The sequence below is a fragment of the Orbicella franksi genome, chromosome 13, assembly GCF_964199315.1.
Source record: "Orbicella franksi chromosome 13, jaOrbFran1.1, whole genome shotgun sequence".
Classification (NCBI taxonomy): domain Eukaryota; kingdom Metazoa; phylum Cnidaria; class Anthozoa; order Scleractinia; family Merulinidae; genus Orbicella; species Orbicella franksi.
The window spans coordinates 21,348,651-21,363,577 of record NC_138157.1 but is presented as its reverse complement, the minus strand read 5'-3'; the positions used below and the strand labels follow the sequence as shown (position 1 = coordinate 21,363,577).

At 38.2% G+C, this 14,927-nt stretch overlaps 1 protein-coding gene across 1 annotated transcript in view; it reads left to right on the top strand.

Annotated features, from left to right (window-relative positions):
* The first annotated feature begins 9 nt into the window (after positions 1 to 9).
* Positions 10 to 14,927, top strand: part of LOC145465959 (splicing factor 3B subunit 3-like) — a 26,967-nt gene continuing 12,049 nt past the window's right edge. The window contains exons 1-21 of the mRNA XM_081449729.1: positions 10 to 98; positions 1,261 to 1,492; positions 1,667 to 1,743; positions 2,297 to 2,390; positions 3,209 to 3,381; positions 4,055 to 4,309; positions 5,371 to 5,433; positions 6,244 to 6,318; positions 6,883 to 6,986; positions 7,442 to 7,607; positions 8,140 to 8,235; positions 8,946 to 9,018; positions 9,192 to 9,343; positions 9,827 to 9,931; positions 11,084 to 11,134; positions 11,527 to 11,817; positions 11,905 to 11,969; positions 12,511 to 12,568; positions 13,161 to 13,315; positions 14,160 to 14,334; positions 14,640 to 14,795. Coding sequence (XP_081305855.1) covers positions 1,267 to 1,492; positions 1,667 to 1,743; positions 2,297 to 2,390; positions 3,209 to 3,381; positions 4,055 to 4,309; positions 5,371 to 5,433; positions 6,244 to 6,318; positions 6,883 to 6,986; positions 7,442 to 7,607; positions 8,140 to 8,235; positions 8,946 to 9,018; positions 9,192 to 9,343; positions 9,827 to 9,931; positions 11,084 to 11,134; positions 11,527 to 11,817; positions 11,905 to 11,969; positions 12,511 to 12,568; positions 13,161 to 13,315; positions 14,160 to 14,334; positions 14,640 to 14,795 — 2,610 coding nt within the window. The 5' untranslated portion in view covers positions 10 to 98; positions 1,261 to 1,266. The remainder of the gene's footprint in view (positions 99 to 1,260; positions 1,493 to 1,666; positions 1,744 to 2,296; positions 2,391 to 3,208; positions 3,382 to 4,054; positions 4,310 to 5,370; positions 5,434 to 6,243; positions 6,319 to 6,882; positions 6,987 to 7,441; positions 7,608 to 8,139; positions 8,236 to 8,945; positions 9,019 to 9,191; positions 9,344 to 9,826; positions 9,932 to 11,083; positions 11,135 to 11,526; positions 11,818 to 11,904; positions 11,970 to 12,510; positions 12,569 to 13,160; positions 13,316 to 14,159; positions 14,335 to 14,639; positions 14,796 to 14,927) is intronic.

Genomic DNA, 14,927 nt, shown 5'->3' with positions numbered 1-14,927 from the left:
CTTTGAAGTACATACTTTGGGACATTCTTACAAGGAATCTCCTCTAAAAGGTGTTGGTGTATCCATTTTGAAACTTTGAGCGTGAAATTTTTAGAAAAGTAAGTAAATTAGGGTAGTATTTTCTCTTAGTTACACGAGGAAAGGTCAGATAGAATGATTAAAGTCTTCATATTTTACTTACTGCATTATAGTATTATAGAAGTTACAATAGATACTCTTTCATAAGCGGCATTCCAGTAAAAGCTCGATTTAGTGCGAGAAACAGAAGACCTTTTAGTTACTATGCATCTGCAAAACAGAAGAACAGCAGTACCAGCAAAACAGAAATTCAACTGTCAGATCTATCCAGGTTAAACGAAGTAAGCGTAAGTCTTTTTCCCTTCCATGATTCCCCTATTTTCCATAATTTTCGTTATCATGATCTTCTAAAGTTAAAATGTTTGGTTATTAAAATAGTTAGAGCGGTTTGATATGACTCAGTCTTAGGATACAATGGCCAGGGTGCATTTTAATGCACCTGTGATGCCAAAGAAATGAGAGGGTTTTTAAATTCTAGAAGGTCATCAGCATGCCAACTTAGAACAGTCACTGCCTTGATTTTATACCTGGGTGCATATCAAAGATGTCCATAGGAAATATTTTCTTTATTATTTTAATAGGCCATGTTTGTGTTTCTGGAATTGGACTGGAACTACTGTTAGTAGCTTTGAAATGCAAATTACATTAATCTCTTTGAAATGATACTCCCTCACATGAGCCTCCATTACGAGCTAAATCCAGTTCAACACTGAGAGTATGAGTATGGCCTATTACACCATGTCTCAAAAGAATATTATCTTCAAGAGCATATAGATACATTTATACCATAAACCGCCGCTTATAAGCTCCTCTGGTTATATTACAAGCCTGTCTACCTGTGAACTAAAAGATACATCTGGCTATAAGCCCCCCTCTAGCTTTCGGATTCCTTATTTTGAATTCATTTTATTATGAGGTTTTAAAGCATAGTTACCAGTAAATGAAAAACTTGTTTCGATTAACATGTGCAGCTGTCAGTAGCTCGTTTATAAGCCCATCTATAAGTCCTTATGAGGTTGTATAAGCCCAGGGCTTATAATTAATGTAAGCGACAGTTTACTATAGGAGAGTTTATCTGAAACAAATTAATCAATTATCTTCACATTACTACTAATGTTGAAGTATTAATTAATACAGTGCATTACATGTGAATGTATACTATTTCGATTTTAATTTCTCCAGGCCACCATGCATTTGTACGCATTAACTCTTCAGAAGGCGTCTACTATCAATCATGCAATTCACGGCAATTTCTCTGGCTCCAAGCAGCAGGAGATTGTAATCTCACGAGGAAAGATCATAGAACTTCTTCGTCCTGACCCAAACACTGGCAAAGTGTTTCCATTGTTAGCCATGGAAATGTTTGGGGTTATCCGAGATCTTATTGCATTTAGACTCACTGGTGGATCAAAGGGTAAGTGCGTATAACTTTCCAAAATCCCATAGCTAATTTATTTGTTTTGGGGAAGTACATGTAGTTTGTAGACTAACTTACATTTTAGACTTTTAAGATGCAAGGATCATATTGCATTTATTTTTCTTGCACATGCAATAGTAACAAAGTGATATAATATTGTTATGTTTACAGATTATGTAGTGGTTGGAAGTGATTCTGGAAGAATTGTCATCCTGGAATACATCCCTTCTAAAAACACTTTTGAGAGGGTGACTAAATCTTTCTTGTTACTAACAGAACAGTATCCACTTTTTACATGTGTGCAATGTACAAATGTATTGGTAATGGTTGAATAGAAGAAGTGCAAGAAGTATATTATTATTAGTACATGTATGTTCTGATATATACATATTTTATAATAATTATGTAGTGTTAAATACATGCATGTTGTAATTTTGTTGCGTTGCAGAAGCAGGGCTGCAAAAACTAATTATAACTTGCCTTTTGGACAAAACAACTCTCAAATCAAACTACTCTCAAATTGTGCTTGCCCTGCAAGTCTTAAGTTTCCTTTTTTTCTTATTTAGTTGACAGATGACTTGAATTGCCTGGGGTCTTGCCCATTGGGCAAGTGATCATGAAAAGTAACTTGCCTGGCAAGAAAATTTACTTGTCCTGGATGACTGGTTGGCACTTTTTTTGAGCCCTGAGAAGTTATGCTGTATTTTAGATTAAAGATACATGTACATATACATGTAGGCTGTTATTTAAAACATTGGTGACAGAAATGTTTATAATTTATTCACTTCTTCTTCCCTACAGATTCATCAAGAAACGTTTGGTAAAAGTGGCTGTCGGCGTATAGTTCCTGGGCAGTACTTGGCTGTTGATCCTAAAGGACGTGCCATCATGATTGGTATGGTTTATCTCTTCATTTATGCATACTTATTAGATTAACAGTCACTGGCAAGATGTTAGTAAATTACATTGTGTTGTGTCAAATGTGAACTCGGTCTATTTCAGTATCAAAGCTTTTATCTTAATTTTCTACACTTCCTTTTTTGTACTTATAAGAAAAAACCTCCCAGTTAGACTATCCCAAAACATAAACTTCACTTCCAGATTTACATGTAGCAGTCTTTTGTATGGCTACATTTGGAGAGTTGCATCTTTCAGGGTTGCGACATGTACATGTGCTATTGAATAGCCTAAAATGTGTACACTGTATACTATATTTAAGTCGATCCATCTAATAAAAATTAAATGTTTTGAATAAAACTTCCTGCAAATGATCTTTCTTTGTTGTTGTTTTTTCAATACAAATGTACAACAAAATGGAGAGTAATTCATTACCAAGCATGTACTTTGGAAAAATTATTTATTTATCAATAAATAACTAATAGAATAAAACATCAGGCTCCTACTCTTTCCTTCTGTTATTTTCACTTTTTATCAATGATTGAAAGTTGTGTTTGAAAAAAGACATGTTATGTACATGTGTGAGATCGCTAGTTTTAGAATTCTATTACCTTCAAATGGCTCCTGCATTGGGAATCTACATGTAGTATAACAATAATTACATTTTAGCACTGGTTTATCTTGAAAGATTGCTATTTTAAGGGGCTTTTTGCTTTTGGAAATTAATGTACTTGGACAGTGTGCATACATGCTCAGGATGATATCGTATGTTTAAAATCCTTATCTACCTCTGTTGCTTAAAATGTCTTTTCATAGGTGCTGTGGAAAAACAGAAGTTAGTTTATATTCTGAACCGAGATGCTGCAGCTCGCCTGACAATTTCATCTCCACTTGAAGCGCACAAGTCTCACACTTTGGTGTATCACACTGTTGGTGTTGATGTTGGTTTTGAAAATCCAATGTTTGCTTGCTTGGAGATGGATTATGAGGTACTGAAATTATATTTTAAATTTATTTAGCATTCTGTGTGTTGTTATTGAATACAGTAATCTTGAGATTGTTGTTAACCTTTTGTACACCAGGCCAATGCTATTTCAATCTTGCATGTACATTTACATCGGGGAGTCAGTTTAATTTTTTAATACCAAAATCTCAGCAGTTCTTAACAAACTGTTCAAACCCGCTAATTCCCACTAACCCCTGGAATGATATGATTGAAAGTTCAAAAATATCAAACTCCTGGTTATATTACAAATGCGTAGCTGATGAAGATATGGTACAATCAAGTCACAGACCAGTTGGTGTTTTACTTCGACTCATTTTCATGGTTTTTAAAAGAATCACAGTTGAGCCTGTAACAGAGCTTTTGTACAAATTTTGATGTGACAAATTGCAAATATGCATGAAGTACAGTTTAAAACATATAGGAACTGAACTTAATTTCTTTAATTGAGCATCCATTTGCAGCTCTTTCACACTCCATGTGAACTCATCAACCTAAACAGCCAACCATGCAGAGCCATTTTGTCACTGTGTTGTGGGAACCATGTAGTTACAATTATTTGTTTACCTCTAGACGTCTCAAAGGCTGTATGGAAGAAGTTAAGCTAGTAGTATTGACAGTTTGTTTCTGTATAAAACATTAACTGTCATTTCTTGTAGGATGCTGATAATGATCCAACTGGAGAGGCTGTCCACACAACTCAACAAACCCTTACATTCTATGAGTTAGATCTGGGCTTAAACCACGTGGTGCGTAAATACAGTGAACCCCTTGAAGAACATGGAAACTTTCTCATTCCTGTTCCAGGAGGAAATGATGGGCCAAGTGGAGTGCTGGTCTGCTCTGAAAACTACATCACGTACAAAAATTTTGGCGATCAGGCAGATATCCGCATGCCTATTCCACGGCGAAAGGTTTGTACGTGCAAATCCTACATGTAGGACTGGTTAAAATGTTGTGCTGTCCTTGCCATATCGTTCTGTTGAACTCAATTGATCAATAAAAAGTTTGACCTCAGGATGACTACAGGCACATGTATAGCTCATAGTTTTAATCAAGGTGAATCAATGCCTGGCCAAAGTCAGGTAGCATGACAAGCTCAGTCAACTGAGTTCAACATGAGCAGTGGTTTCATTAACATTTTCAGCAGGATGGCAACTGGTTTTCACAGGTGGGCAAAACTAACAGAACTGAACTTCTTTGTAAGGACAACTTTCCACTAGATGGCCAAACCAGGCAGGCAAAATTGTCTTCACAGCTGGTCAATTTTCCTCTTGCCCGGCATGAGTATAGCATGATGTTTCAATTAACTATGGACTTACAGTCATACTAAAGTCAAACTTTAAATACAGTTGAGTTCAACAGGACAATTAGCGTGATGTTTGAATCAACTATCGAACTGTACATGTAGTCGCCCTCAATTATAACCTCTGTCAATACAATTAAGTTTGACACGATAATAACGTAACATTTGAACTGGGCCTTAGAGTTTGTTTACTTATTCATGATCCTTAAAAATTAATAATTTTGGACACTTGCATTTCTTGGTTTTTTGTACATGTATCAAAAAGAACCACTGAGGTTGCGATTGGGGCAAATGTTCTCGTAGTGGATTGTGGGAGGGGGGAGGGGGGAGGGGTCCCCACCAGGACTGCCAAGCATTGAACTGCTAAATGAACAGCAAAGACAAAGCAACACAATCTAGTAATATTTTCAGCTCAGCATTTCCCCTGGGTTGAAACACTTAATTGAAAATACATGTATATGCAAATGTCCAATAATTTACATGTAATGTAAAAGGTTAGTAGATGCAAAGGGTTACATTCTATTGCATTATTTTTCTGAAATGGTTTGATGTCATTGTTTGGCATTAGAGCATTTCAAGAAACAAAAATACAAAAAGCGATTGAGAGTAACCCTTTTGGTCTTGTTTATAAATATGTATATGTACAAAACAGTATATTTGATATTTCAGTATGATCTTGATGACCCAGAACGAGGAATGATATTTGTTTGCAGTGCTACTCACAAGACAAAGGTACATTTAAAAAAATAATAAAATTTTGTGCTATCATCAACCCAACATTATATAACTGTACATGTATGTGGTACGCAACTGCATATTTGAATCTTGATAAGCTCTCCAACCCGCAAAATCTTGTTCCATTTTCTGATAGCATACATACGTGTAAGTTCACCAGTCCAGATGTTAATTAATATCCACAAGATAGACATATTTCCACATCTTGTTAATTTCTCTACCTACATGTAGGTACATGTAAGGCTGTCGTTAAGTTTTGATTCACCAGTAGCCTTGATCTTCCCACCCGTAACAAACTTGTTACTTTATGGGTGAATTGTATCAACAACTGGCAAGTTTACCCATAACATCAAGGGGCCCATCATTCATGCTCAGCTATAACAGGTGCTATGGGTTACGGCCCTTATTGACCTCCCTAATTGTTAAGCTGCATGTATTTAAGCCAAAAACAAATACCTTGGAACGTCATTTTTAAGCCACTACTAAATTAAAGCTCAAAATTACTATTGTTCCATCAGGGGTACATACCATTTATTTGTAAAGGTGCATTATATACATGTTCAACAATTACCTGACTGAATAATTTACATATTACATGTTATGCATAATTATGATCATAATGATTTTAAAATGTCTTTGTCTTTCAATTGAGTGATAGCTGTTTTTACTATAATTATGTTAACCACACTGCTTATAAATTTGTAAAAAATAAATGATTAACTGTGTTTAGTGTGCAGTAGCTCTTAAGGGGGCTGACTTTTACTGTTTATCATGATCATATAAATTTAAACTGGTTTTCTTCTCTAGTCCATGTTCTTCTTCTTAGTACAAACGGAACAAGGCGACATTTTTAAAGTTACCATGGAAGTTGATGAAGACATGGTGAGTATGAGAGTGGTTGAATTTATAGCAGTTCTGCAGGTTTCTGATTGCTAGGTAGATTGCAAGTACATGTAGGTACATGTACATATGAATGTATTTTTACCACCTGGAGAATATTAAGTGGATTTCATTTCAGGTCCCTGGTTGAATTAAAGAACTCAACCTCGCAAAGATCACAAGTGGCAAAGTGTATCATACAGGATTTAAGCCAGGATTTTGACAGTGGGCATCCAAAATGTGCAATGGGGTCGGCTCAAACGAACAATTTATAAAACAACAGGCAAAAAGTAATTAAACAATTATTTTAAAAGGTGGATGTCCACAGGACGCCTGGACACCCATCTGGCAAAAAGCTAGGCATCATGTACCGTTTATTAAGTATAGTTTTGAAAATCTGAAAATTTTAGTTAACCTTACTGTGAAACTGTTGACAGGTAGCAGGTACATACCTTCAATTGATAACTAAGGCTGATTGTGTTCATCTTGCATGTAGATAAGGTTTAACAGTACACAATGTACATATCACATGTAATTAGCTTAAATGTGCTTTGTTTACTTCTGCAGGTAACAGAACTGCGCATGAAGTATTTTGACACTGTTCCTGTTGCTGCTGCCATGTGTGTGCTGAAGACAGGTTTCCTCTTCTGTGCCTCGGAATTTGGAAACCAGTAAGTACAGTGTACATTGTATGTCATGTACCTTTGTGTACAACAACTTGTGTTCAACAACTACTAAGTTCTAAGATTCATCCATTAATTTGTCAGATATAAATTACAAAGATAAGTAAGAATAATGTTCTGCATGCAAGTTAATTTAGTAAAAGAATGAACATACATGGTAAGTTCATTAAAAAGGTTTGATCAAGCTTTTAACATATCATAGATATCTTGTCTAGAAAATAACATGTAAGGGTTAACCCTTACAAGGAATTAGGTACATGTGCACCATGGACAATGTACTTGTGGTGACTCTGAAAAGGGACCTTATGTACCCTGTTACATCTAAGATGAGAATGCTTCTATCAGTACTTACACTGTACAATGACACTGCACTTGTAAGCGCTGCATTTGTGAGTGACTTGTACTTTGTGGTGTTGATAAATTCCTTTCATTCTTTATTTCAGCTACTTGTATCAGATTGCTCATCTTGGTGATGATGACGATGAGCCAGAGTTCTCCAGTGCAATGGAGCTGGAGGAGGGGACAACTTTCTTCTTTACTCCTAGAGGCCTTAAAAATTTGGTACTTGTGGATGAGATGGAGAGCTTGGCTCCTATAATGTCCTGCCAGGTACTGATTTTCATATTGCATGAGCTATAGTAAGTCCCAGGTAAGTACGGGATAGAGTACTTAGGCTTCTATGGTCTTTAAAGATCACGATCTCTACATGGACATTTGGTCAGCACTCAGGTCAAGGCGTCCCACACTGTAATAGCTTAGCCGGGTTTCCCTGGTGTGAATAACAGTTTTCCATTTTTCCATCTATTCTCCTGGGTGAGAAGGGCAACTGTGGGGATAAAATAATGTCCTGACAATCTAGTTGCTTGCAATGTGAATCGCTGATCTGTAGTCCAGGGCTTTAAATATCAGACCAATGCATCCCCTGTAGATTTTAGTTTGCCTTCCTATTTCCAGTAGGACAATGTGAATCAGAATTGCTTAAGGTACCATACTTTGTCAAGATTCCCCTATACTGGGATTTTGTTCCCCATGTTAGCATGTCTCAGTGTACTTTGTATGTCAGGTATCAGGAAAATCCTGTATGTTAACTTGTAAACCTTGCAGTAGTTCTTTCGCTGAGTTGTAATTTTTTCCCCTTCAGATTGCTGACTTGGCTAACGAAGACACCCCTCAGTTGTTTGCTGCCTGTGGCAGGGGTCCCCGTTCATCCATGAGGGTCTTGAGGCATGGTCTGGAGGTAAGACACAAACTCAAATTAAGATATGTATAGTGTAGGTTTTTTTCACTTTTGAAATGCTATGAAACAGACCTCTCAACCTTTAATAGTTTGTTTATGACAAAATTATGCCCGCTTTCAGTGTTACACACATAGGTGACATCTTTCGACATGCTATGTAACCCAGCCTACACAAAAGCACAATGGACTTCCCTACGGTCGAACTCAACTTTTAGTCATGAGAGATCATCAGAATATCAGAGTGTTAAGCAGTCATTCTGTCAGAGATAATCAACTGTTTTGAATGTTTGCATTTTTCGAATACTAAAAGTGGCAGCTGCCCAATACTACTGGAAGTCACTGTTGAGAGCCGATTGACCACACTAAAATCATTTGAATTATCCCGTAAATCAGGAAACATGCACACAATCTTCTTCAGCCATTTGAGGTCAGTAATTATCATTTATTTGTCATTTCTTCCTCAAATAACTGGAAATATTGCCAGTTAAATACGTGCAGTTAAATAATCTTTCAGCCATTTACATACATGTTCATATGTAGCATGTCAAGAAATGGCAAGTCGAAAGTTGGTCGAAAGATGTCACCTATGCACGTAAGACTGAAAGCCAGTGTGCACATAAAATTGGACAGTCATACAATTCGTGTTCATGTACATTTGGCATGCTTCTCTATACTTGTGGGTATTTTACAGTATATTTCTAATCCTTTAGGTTTCTGAAATGGCCGTGTCAGAGCTACCAGGTAATCCCAATGCTGTTTGGACCGTGAAAACACATTCACAAGGTATGTTTTTGTGAAGAAATAAGCAGGACAAATTTTACCAATGACTGGAAACTGGAAACTGGAAACTGTAAACATAATTCTGTTACAACTACTGTAATTTGTTGCATAGTTACGTCTCTCAGTCTGATCTCAAAGTGCTTTTTTCTGAAATTTTTTCTGCACTCTCTTTACAGACGAGTTCGATTCTTATATCGTGGTGTCTTTCATAAACGCCACTCTGGTTTTGTCCATTGGTGAAACAGTTGAAGAAGTCACTGATAGTGGTTTCCTCGGCACCACTCCCACACTGTCCTGTTCACAGCTAGGAGAGGAGGCTCTGCTACAGGTACAATGCACACTGTACTTATGGAATTCACAACAGCTATCAACGCATAGAAATGATATCATAAGAATCAAATTTAGATTGGAACCACGAGTGTAGCGAGTACAGAGACACTGCTGCGTTATTTTCATCCACAGCATGATTTTTTGGGGTGCAAGAATGTAGACAACAGAAAATTGTAGTCAACTAAATTACCGGGACATTAATGGTGAGAGCGCATTCAATACGAAATCATGACACGTGAGGTTGTTACAAGAGAAAAAGGTTTTCCGGACAGTTGCGTTGCAGTGTAGTTCACAAGTGGACATCATTTTTCACGGTCAAAACTGCCATGGAGCACAGCTATCGACTAATGAGTGCGGAATAGTTCATTCTTCAGATAATATACATTGTAAAACATATCTTGTTATCTGCTTTTAGATGCCTTTGGAGTAAAATAATTAGTTTACAAGACCTTGAACGCACGTGGTACCATTATTTTGACAGGTTTATACAGACGGTATCCGACACATCAGAGCTGACAAGCGTGTGAATGAATGGAAAACACCAGGAAAGAAAACTATTGTGAAATGTGCAGTGAACGAGAGACAGGTGAGTTAGGCAGGGATTGTTGTAACAAGGTGTACAGGAGTGCTCTGTCGTTAGACTCACCTCTAAATGTTAATGATGAGTTTGGGAAAGGTTCTTAAGGGAGGGTGGCGCCAGGCGTGATACGAGCATCGAGCAGAGCACGCAGGTATCTATGACAACCCTGAGAGTGGCAACCCCCCAGTTCCACCGTCACACTTATATGTACCAACTCGCATTCTTACACTGTACCACAACCAGCTGAGGGAGCGCACTATACACTCGAGACAACAGCGCGTCTTTGCATAACTGGAACAGAAAACACATAAGCTCTGTAAGGCCTGACAAACCCTGTATGAGACCCCAAGGACCTACCTGAAGTGCCGCTTGCCGCCATTGGCTAGAGTGTAACTTAGCCTTATTTCTGGTAAATTCATTTTTATTTAACTCTACATGGTCGTCTACATACGTTACTAACTCAAATAGAATTTACTGTTTGCAAAAATGGGCTGTGCGAGCTATTACCAATTCAGATTATAGAGCACATTCTGCTCCTTTATTCTCCAAAGTAGGAATTTGAGACATTTATCAAATCAACACGTTTCAAATAGCTAAATTTATGTACTATTATCATAATAACCTGTTTCCTCCATTGTTTTTCAACTTGTTTTTTACAGACAGTCAAATTCATGGCTATAGCACCAGAACAGCCAATAATTATTGCGTGCATCATTACCGGACTAATCTAAAAATATTCACAATCTTTACCAAGGTCCAAAGATCTGGAATTCCCTTCCTGTTACAATCACTTCATTGTCAAGTTTTCCTGCTAGAGTTTTTAGTAAAATAATTACTGCACTGGCAAAGCCGCACACTGTTGCACTATTTATGTAACCGTATTCTTACGTACGAGGTGGCCTCAACTAAAAGCCTGATGGTTTCAAGAGGTCACCTCGCCTCACATTAAAATATTTATAAATACTGTACATTAATTACAGTTAATAAATTACACTTAGTCACATTATAACAACAAAAGTAAAAGAGAAGAACATGATCAGCAGCAAAAAACCATCGACCTTTGCCCTGACCTAAGCATTGAATTGTCTTGTAAAGGCGGAATTTTTTTTTTCTTAAATGATTGTTTTGCAATAATTCTGTGGTTTATTTACCTTTCAGGTTGTCATTGCATTAACTGGAGGTGAAATTGTCTACTTTGAGATGGACCCGGTAAGTGAAGTAACATTTCAATCATTTATATCAGCGGCAGTGTGCTCCTAACGTTTTACCATAGGCCTTATTTCCTAATTTCTTGTAAGCGTGTTTTGAGGCTCCATGTACTCTATTTTCTGGTGCTAATTTCAGTCCTTTAAATGCCTTAAACTCTACTTGTCGTGAAATACAAGGTTACTTGTTATTGCCTCTGACGAAACCAATAGTAGGATAAAAAATATTGGAACATATTCAGTTTGTAAGGAGAAAATCACAGGAGTGAAGCGATAGAAAGGAAGTGAATGGTTTTCTTTTAATTACTCAGCGTTCACTCTTACTGTTAGCGAAAACAGTACGTTATCTCTCCACGCGTTCCAACATAGCCATTTTTGAAATGTTATTTGTTTCAGTCCGGTCAACTTAACGAGTATACAGAACGAAAAGAAATGTCCTCAGATGTACAGTGCATGGCCCTCGGGACGGTGCCCGCGGGTGAACAACGCTCCAGGTTTCTGGCCATTGGTCTGAGCGACAATACAGTACGGGTCATATCCCTTGACCCGCAGGACTGTCTGCAGCCTCTCAGTATGCAGGCCTTACCCGCAACGCCCGAGTCACTGTGTATCGTGGAGATGGCTATGGGAGGCTTGGAAAGCGAATCTGGGCGACTAGGAGGATTGTTTCTTAACATTGGATTGTCGGTATGTTCTTTTATTGTTTTGCTTGTCTTTAAAGTGTCGAGGTAACTGTGTTGTTGTTATGCTAATGTGATCTTTCTTGTTTTGCAGAATGGCGTGCTTCTTAGAACAGTTTTAGATTTAGTGACTGGAGATCTGTCTGATACCAGAACAAGGTAGGATAATGGTTAAGGTATCGTTGTAAAGCAGTTTTGGACTTAAAACAAATTTTTCCGTTTCATAACGTTCCGTTGGTTGTTCTCCCTCTACAAAGCCTGATACATTTTCTTCGCTTGCGCATTCTTCGGACGGGGACTAGAAATTCTTTCTCCAACATAAACGTTAGGGAAGTGTTTCATTAGCCAGTTCAAAAACCTACTTCTATTATTACCTAAGTTCGAAAGCTCTGTTAGAAGAGCAAAACCTTTGAAGAGAAACAATTACATTTACACGTGAAGGAACTTGTACAATGTATGTTTTAAGTTAAGGGGGAGATTGAAATGGCTTAACCGACATTTCCAAATTTCATGCATTTGTTTTCTGTGGGGATAAGAATCAGCCTACAGCTGTACAGTGTGAGCTCCATTTTATGTAAATTCTGCGTCATTTTGGCTGAGTATATTAAAAGCTCAAATGTAATCGCAAAAGTAAAGCTCAAATGTGATGAGCTGGTCAGGCAAACTAATTCATACACATCGTATTGTTGTTATTGTTTAGATACCTGGGTTCTAAAGCTGTCAAGTTGTTTAAAGTTCGAATGCACGGATCTGATGCGGTGAGTGTCCCTGCTAACAACGTCGACTTAAACGCAAAAATTTCAATTTTCCTAAGAGTAAATTGTACTGAATTCCGACTTGGGCTACTAGAGAAAGCGACCTCGAGGACAACGCCTGATAAAAGATTAGTTTATATTTTACCTTCGAATTTCGCAGTTGTCTACATCTGTTCAGAACGTCAGTTGGTCTCATAACTTGCTGAAGCTAAATATGTAATGCCAGCGTTCATTTCTAAATAAATAGACGAAAAATTTGCCGCCGTCGTTCGTTTTCTCCAAAATTTCACGTTGTCATTTTGCAGAGGACTGCAAAGAAATGTACAAAGATTTATAACGCACGCGCACAGCTATTGTTTTGCTCATTAAACCTTTGGTTTGGTGACGTTCTCGTTGCCGTTGCCGTCGTGGTTTACTTAAGCTCTCCACTATAACTCCAATAGGAACATGGGGAAAACGTTTGTACATCGTTATCCCCTTCACGTTTCTGCCGTATATTTAAATGTTGTGCTTGTCGGTCAATGTCAAAATGTTGACCCTTGTCGGTCACTGGGTCACTATTTGTTGTGCTTGATATATTGGTTGTATTCTGTAGGTTCTTGCCATGTCAAGTCGTTCATGGCTGAGCTACTCGTACCAGTCTCGCTTCCACCTTACTCCACTGTCTTACGAGACGCTGGAATACGCCTCCAGCTTCTCCTCTGAACAGTGTCCTGAAGGAATTGTAGCTATCTCTGCTAACACGCTGAGGTGAGCCTCGTACACGGCGTATAAATAGTAAAGCCTCTTATGCCCAACTGGCTCATAGTTCTTGGTCCTTGTCTCCGGTTTCTGTTGCATGAAGCGGCTAGGAGTATTAATATTTCCCACCTGGATGGGATGCTAGTCCATCGCAGGGTTACTCTCTACTACTCTGTTAGGTTGCCCCAACAATCCGCCGGTACCCATTAACATGGGAGAGAGGCACTGTGAAGGTAAAAGTGTCTTGCCCTAAAACACAACACGGTGATCCGTCCAGGGCTCAAATCCAGACCTCTCGATTCGGATTCAAGCGCACTGAAAATTAGCCTACCGCGCCTCCCACAATTCAGCTTATGTACTTTGAAGATTAGTGTGGAGTGTTCTTCAAATGTTCTTAATCTATGTAGACGGGAACTATAAAGCAGTAGAAGTTGGATGTGTAAATGATGTGATCAATGTGATTGTAAGTGTGTTAACTTGTTTCAAAAGCTCAAAACATACCTCGTCAACATAGTACTTGTTTAACTTTGTAGAACAGTGGTTAACAAATGACCGCCGCCCTCCCCCCCCCCCCCCCCACCCTCCCCGTTTGGAAGTGAGGATGACAAACAATGGAGAATGATGGCTGCAATATGGACAATTAGCTGAACTTGAAAAAGCGTCTCCATACATCTCTATACATTGGAAAGTTTGCAAACAAACTTTTACACCATTGAAACTCCTTTGTATTATTTTGTGCAGGTTCCTAAACTACATTTTTTTAGAAATTTGGTTAGGGACGTTTTCTGTCTTGCGAACAATTTTTTGAGGAATAACTGGCGAAATAATGTATTCTGTTGTTTTTCTTTCAAAGGATTTTAGCGCTGGAAAAGTTGGGTGCGGTGTTTAATCAAGTGGCCACTTCTCTACAGTACACACCTCGGAAATTTGTCATCCACCCCCAGAGTAACAACTTAGTCATCATAGAAAGCGATCACAATGCATTCACTGATAAAGTCAAGGAAGAAAAGAAACAGCAAATCGCCGAGGTGTGTAACTCAGACAATGTTGTCGCTGCCTTGCCACAAATGTTTTACCTTACGTAACACGCTTTGTAACACGTATTGTAGTTATTGGTTAGAACATCGCTATATTGAACTATTTGGTTTATTGAGTCTGGGATAAATTCTCATTTAAACAGGGGTACCTATACATGTGAAACAGTTGCAGTTAGGAGAATTTCGTAATATATAGTATCAGTTTCGTAACTCTCCTAACCTTCCTTCTTGACCTTGAGTTGATAATTGGAAGAGAAGTTACATTTTGATCATTCATGCTTCGTTCTGCTCGTCAGGAAATGGTGGAAGCAGCCGGTGATGATGAGAAGGAGCTTGCAGCACAAATGGCGGCCGAGTTTCTTAATGAGGATCTGGCCGAGCAGCAGTTCGGCGCTGCTAAAGCCGGACCTGGAATGTGGGCCTCCATTCTGAGAATGTTGGACCCCATCAAGGTAAATACTCCAACCACGCTCTAGCAATACCGCTGAGAATAGAATGCCACTAAATGCACCTTACAGATGACCTCAAACAGAACAACTTTATTTGACTAGCAATATACGAGTCGAAACTTACTAGACTGGACT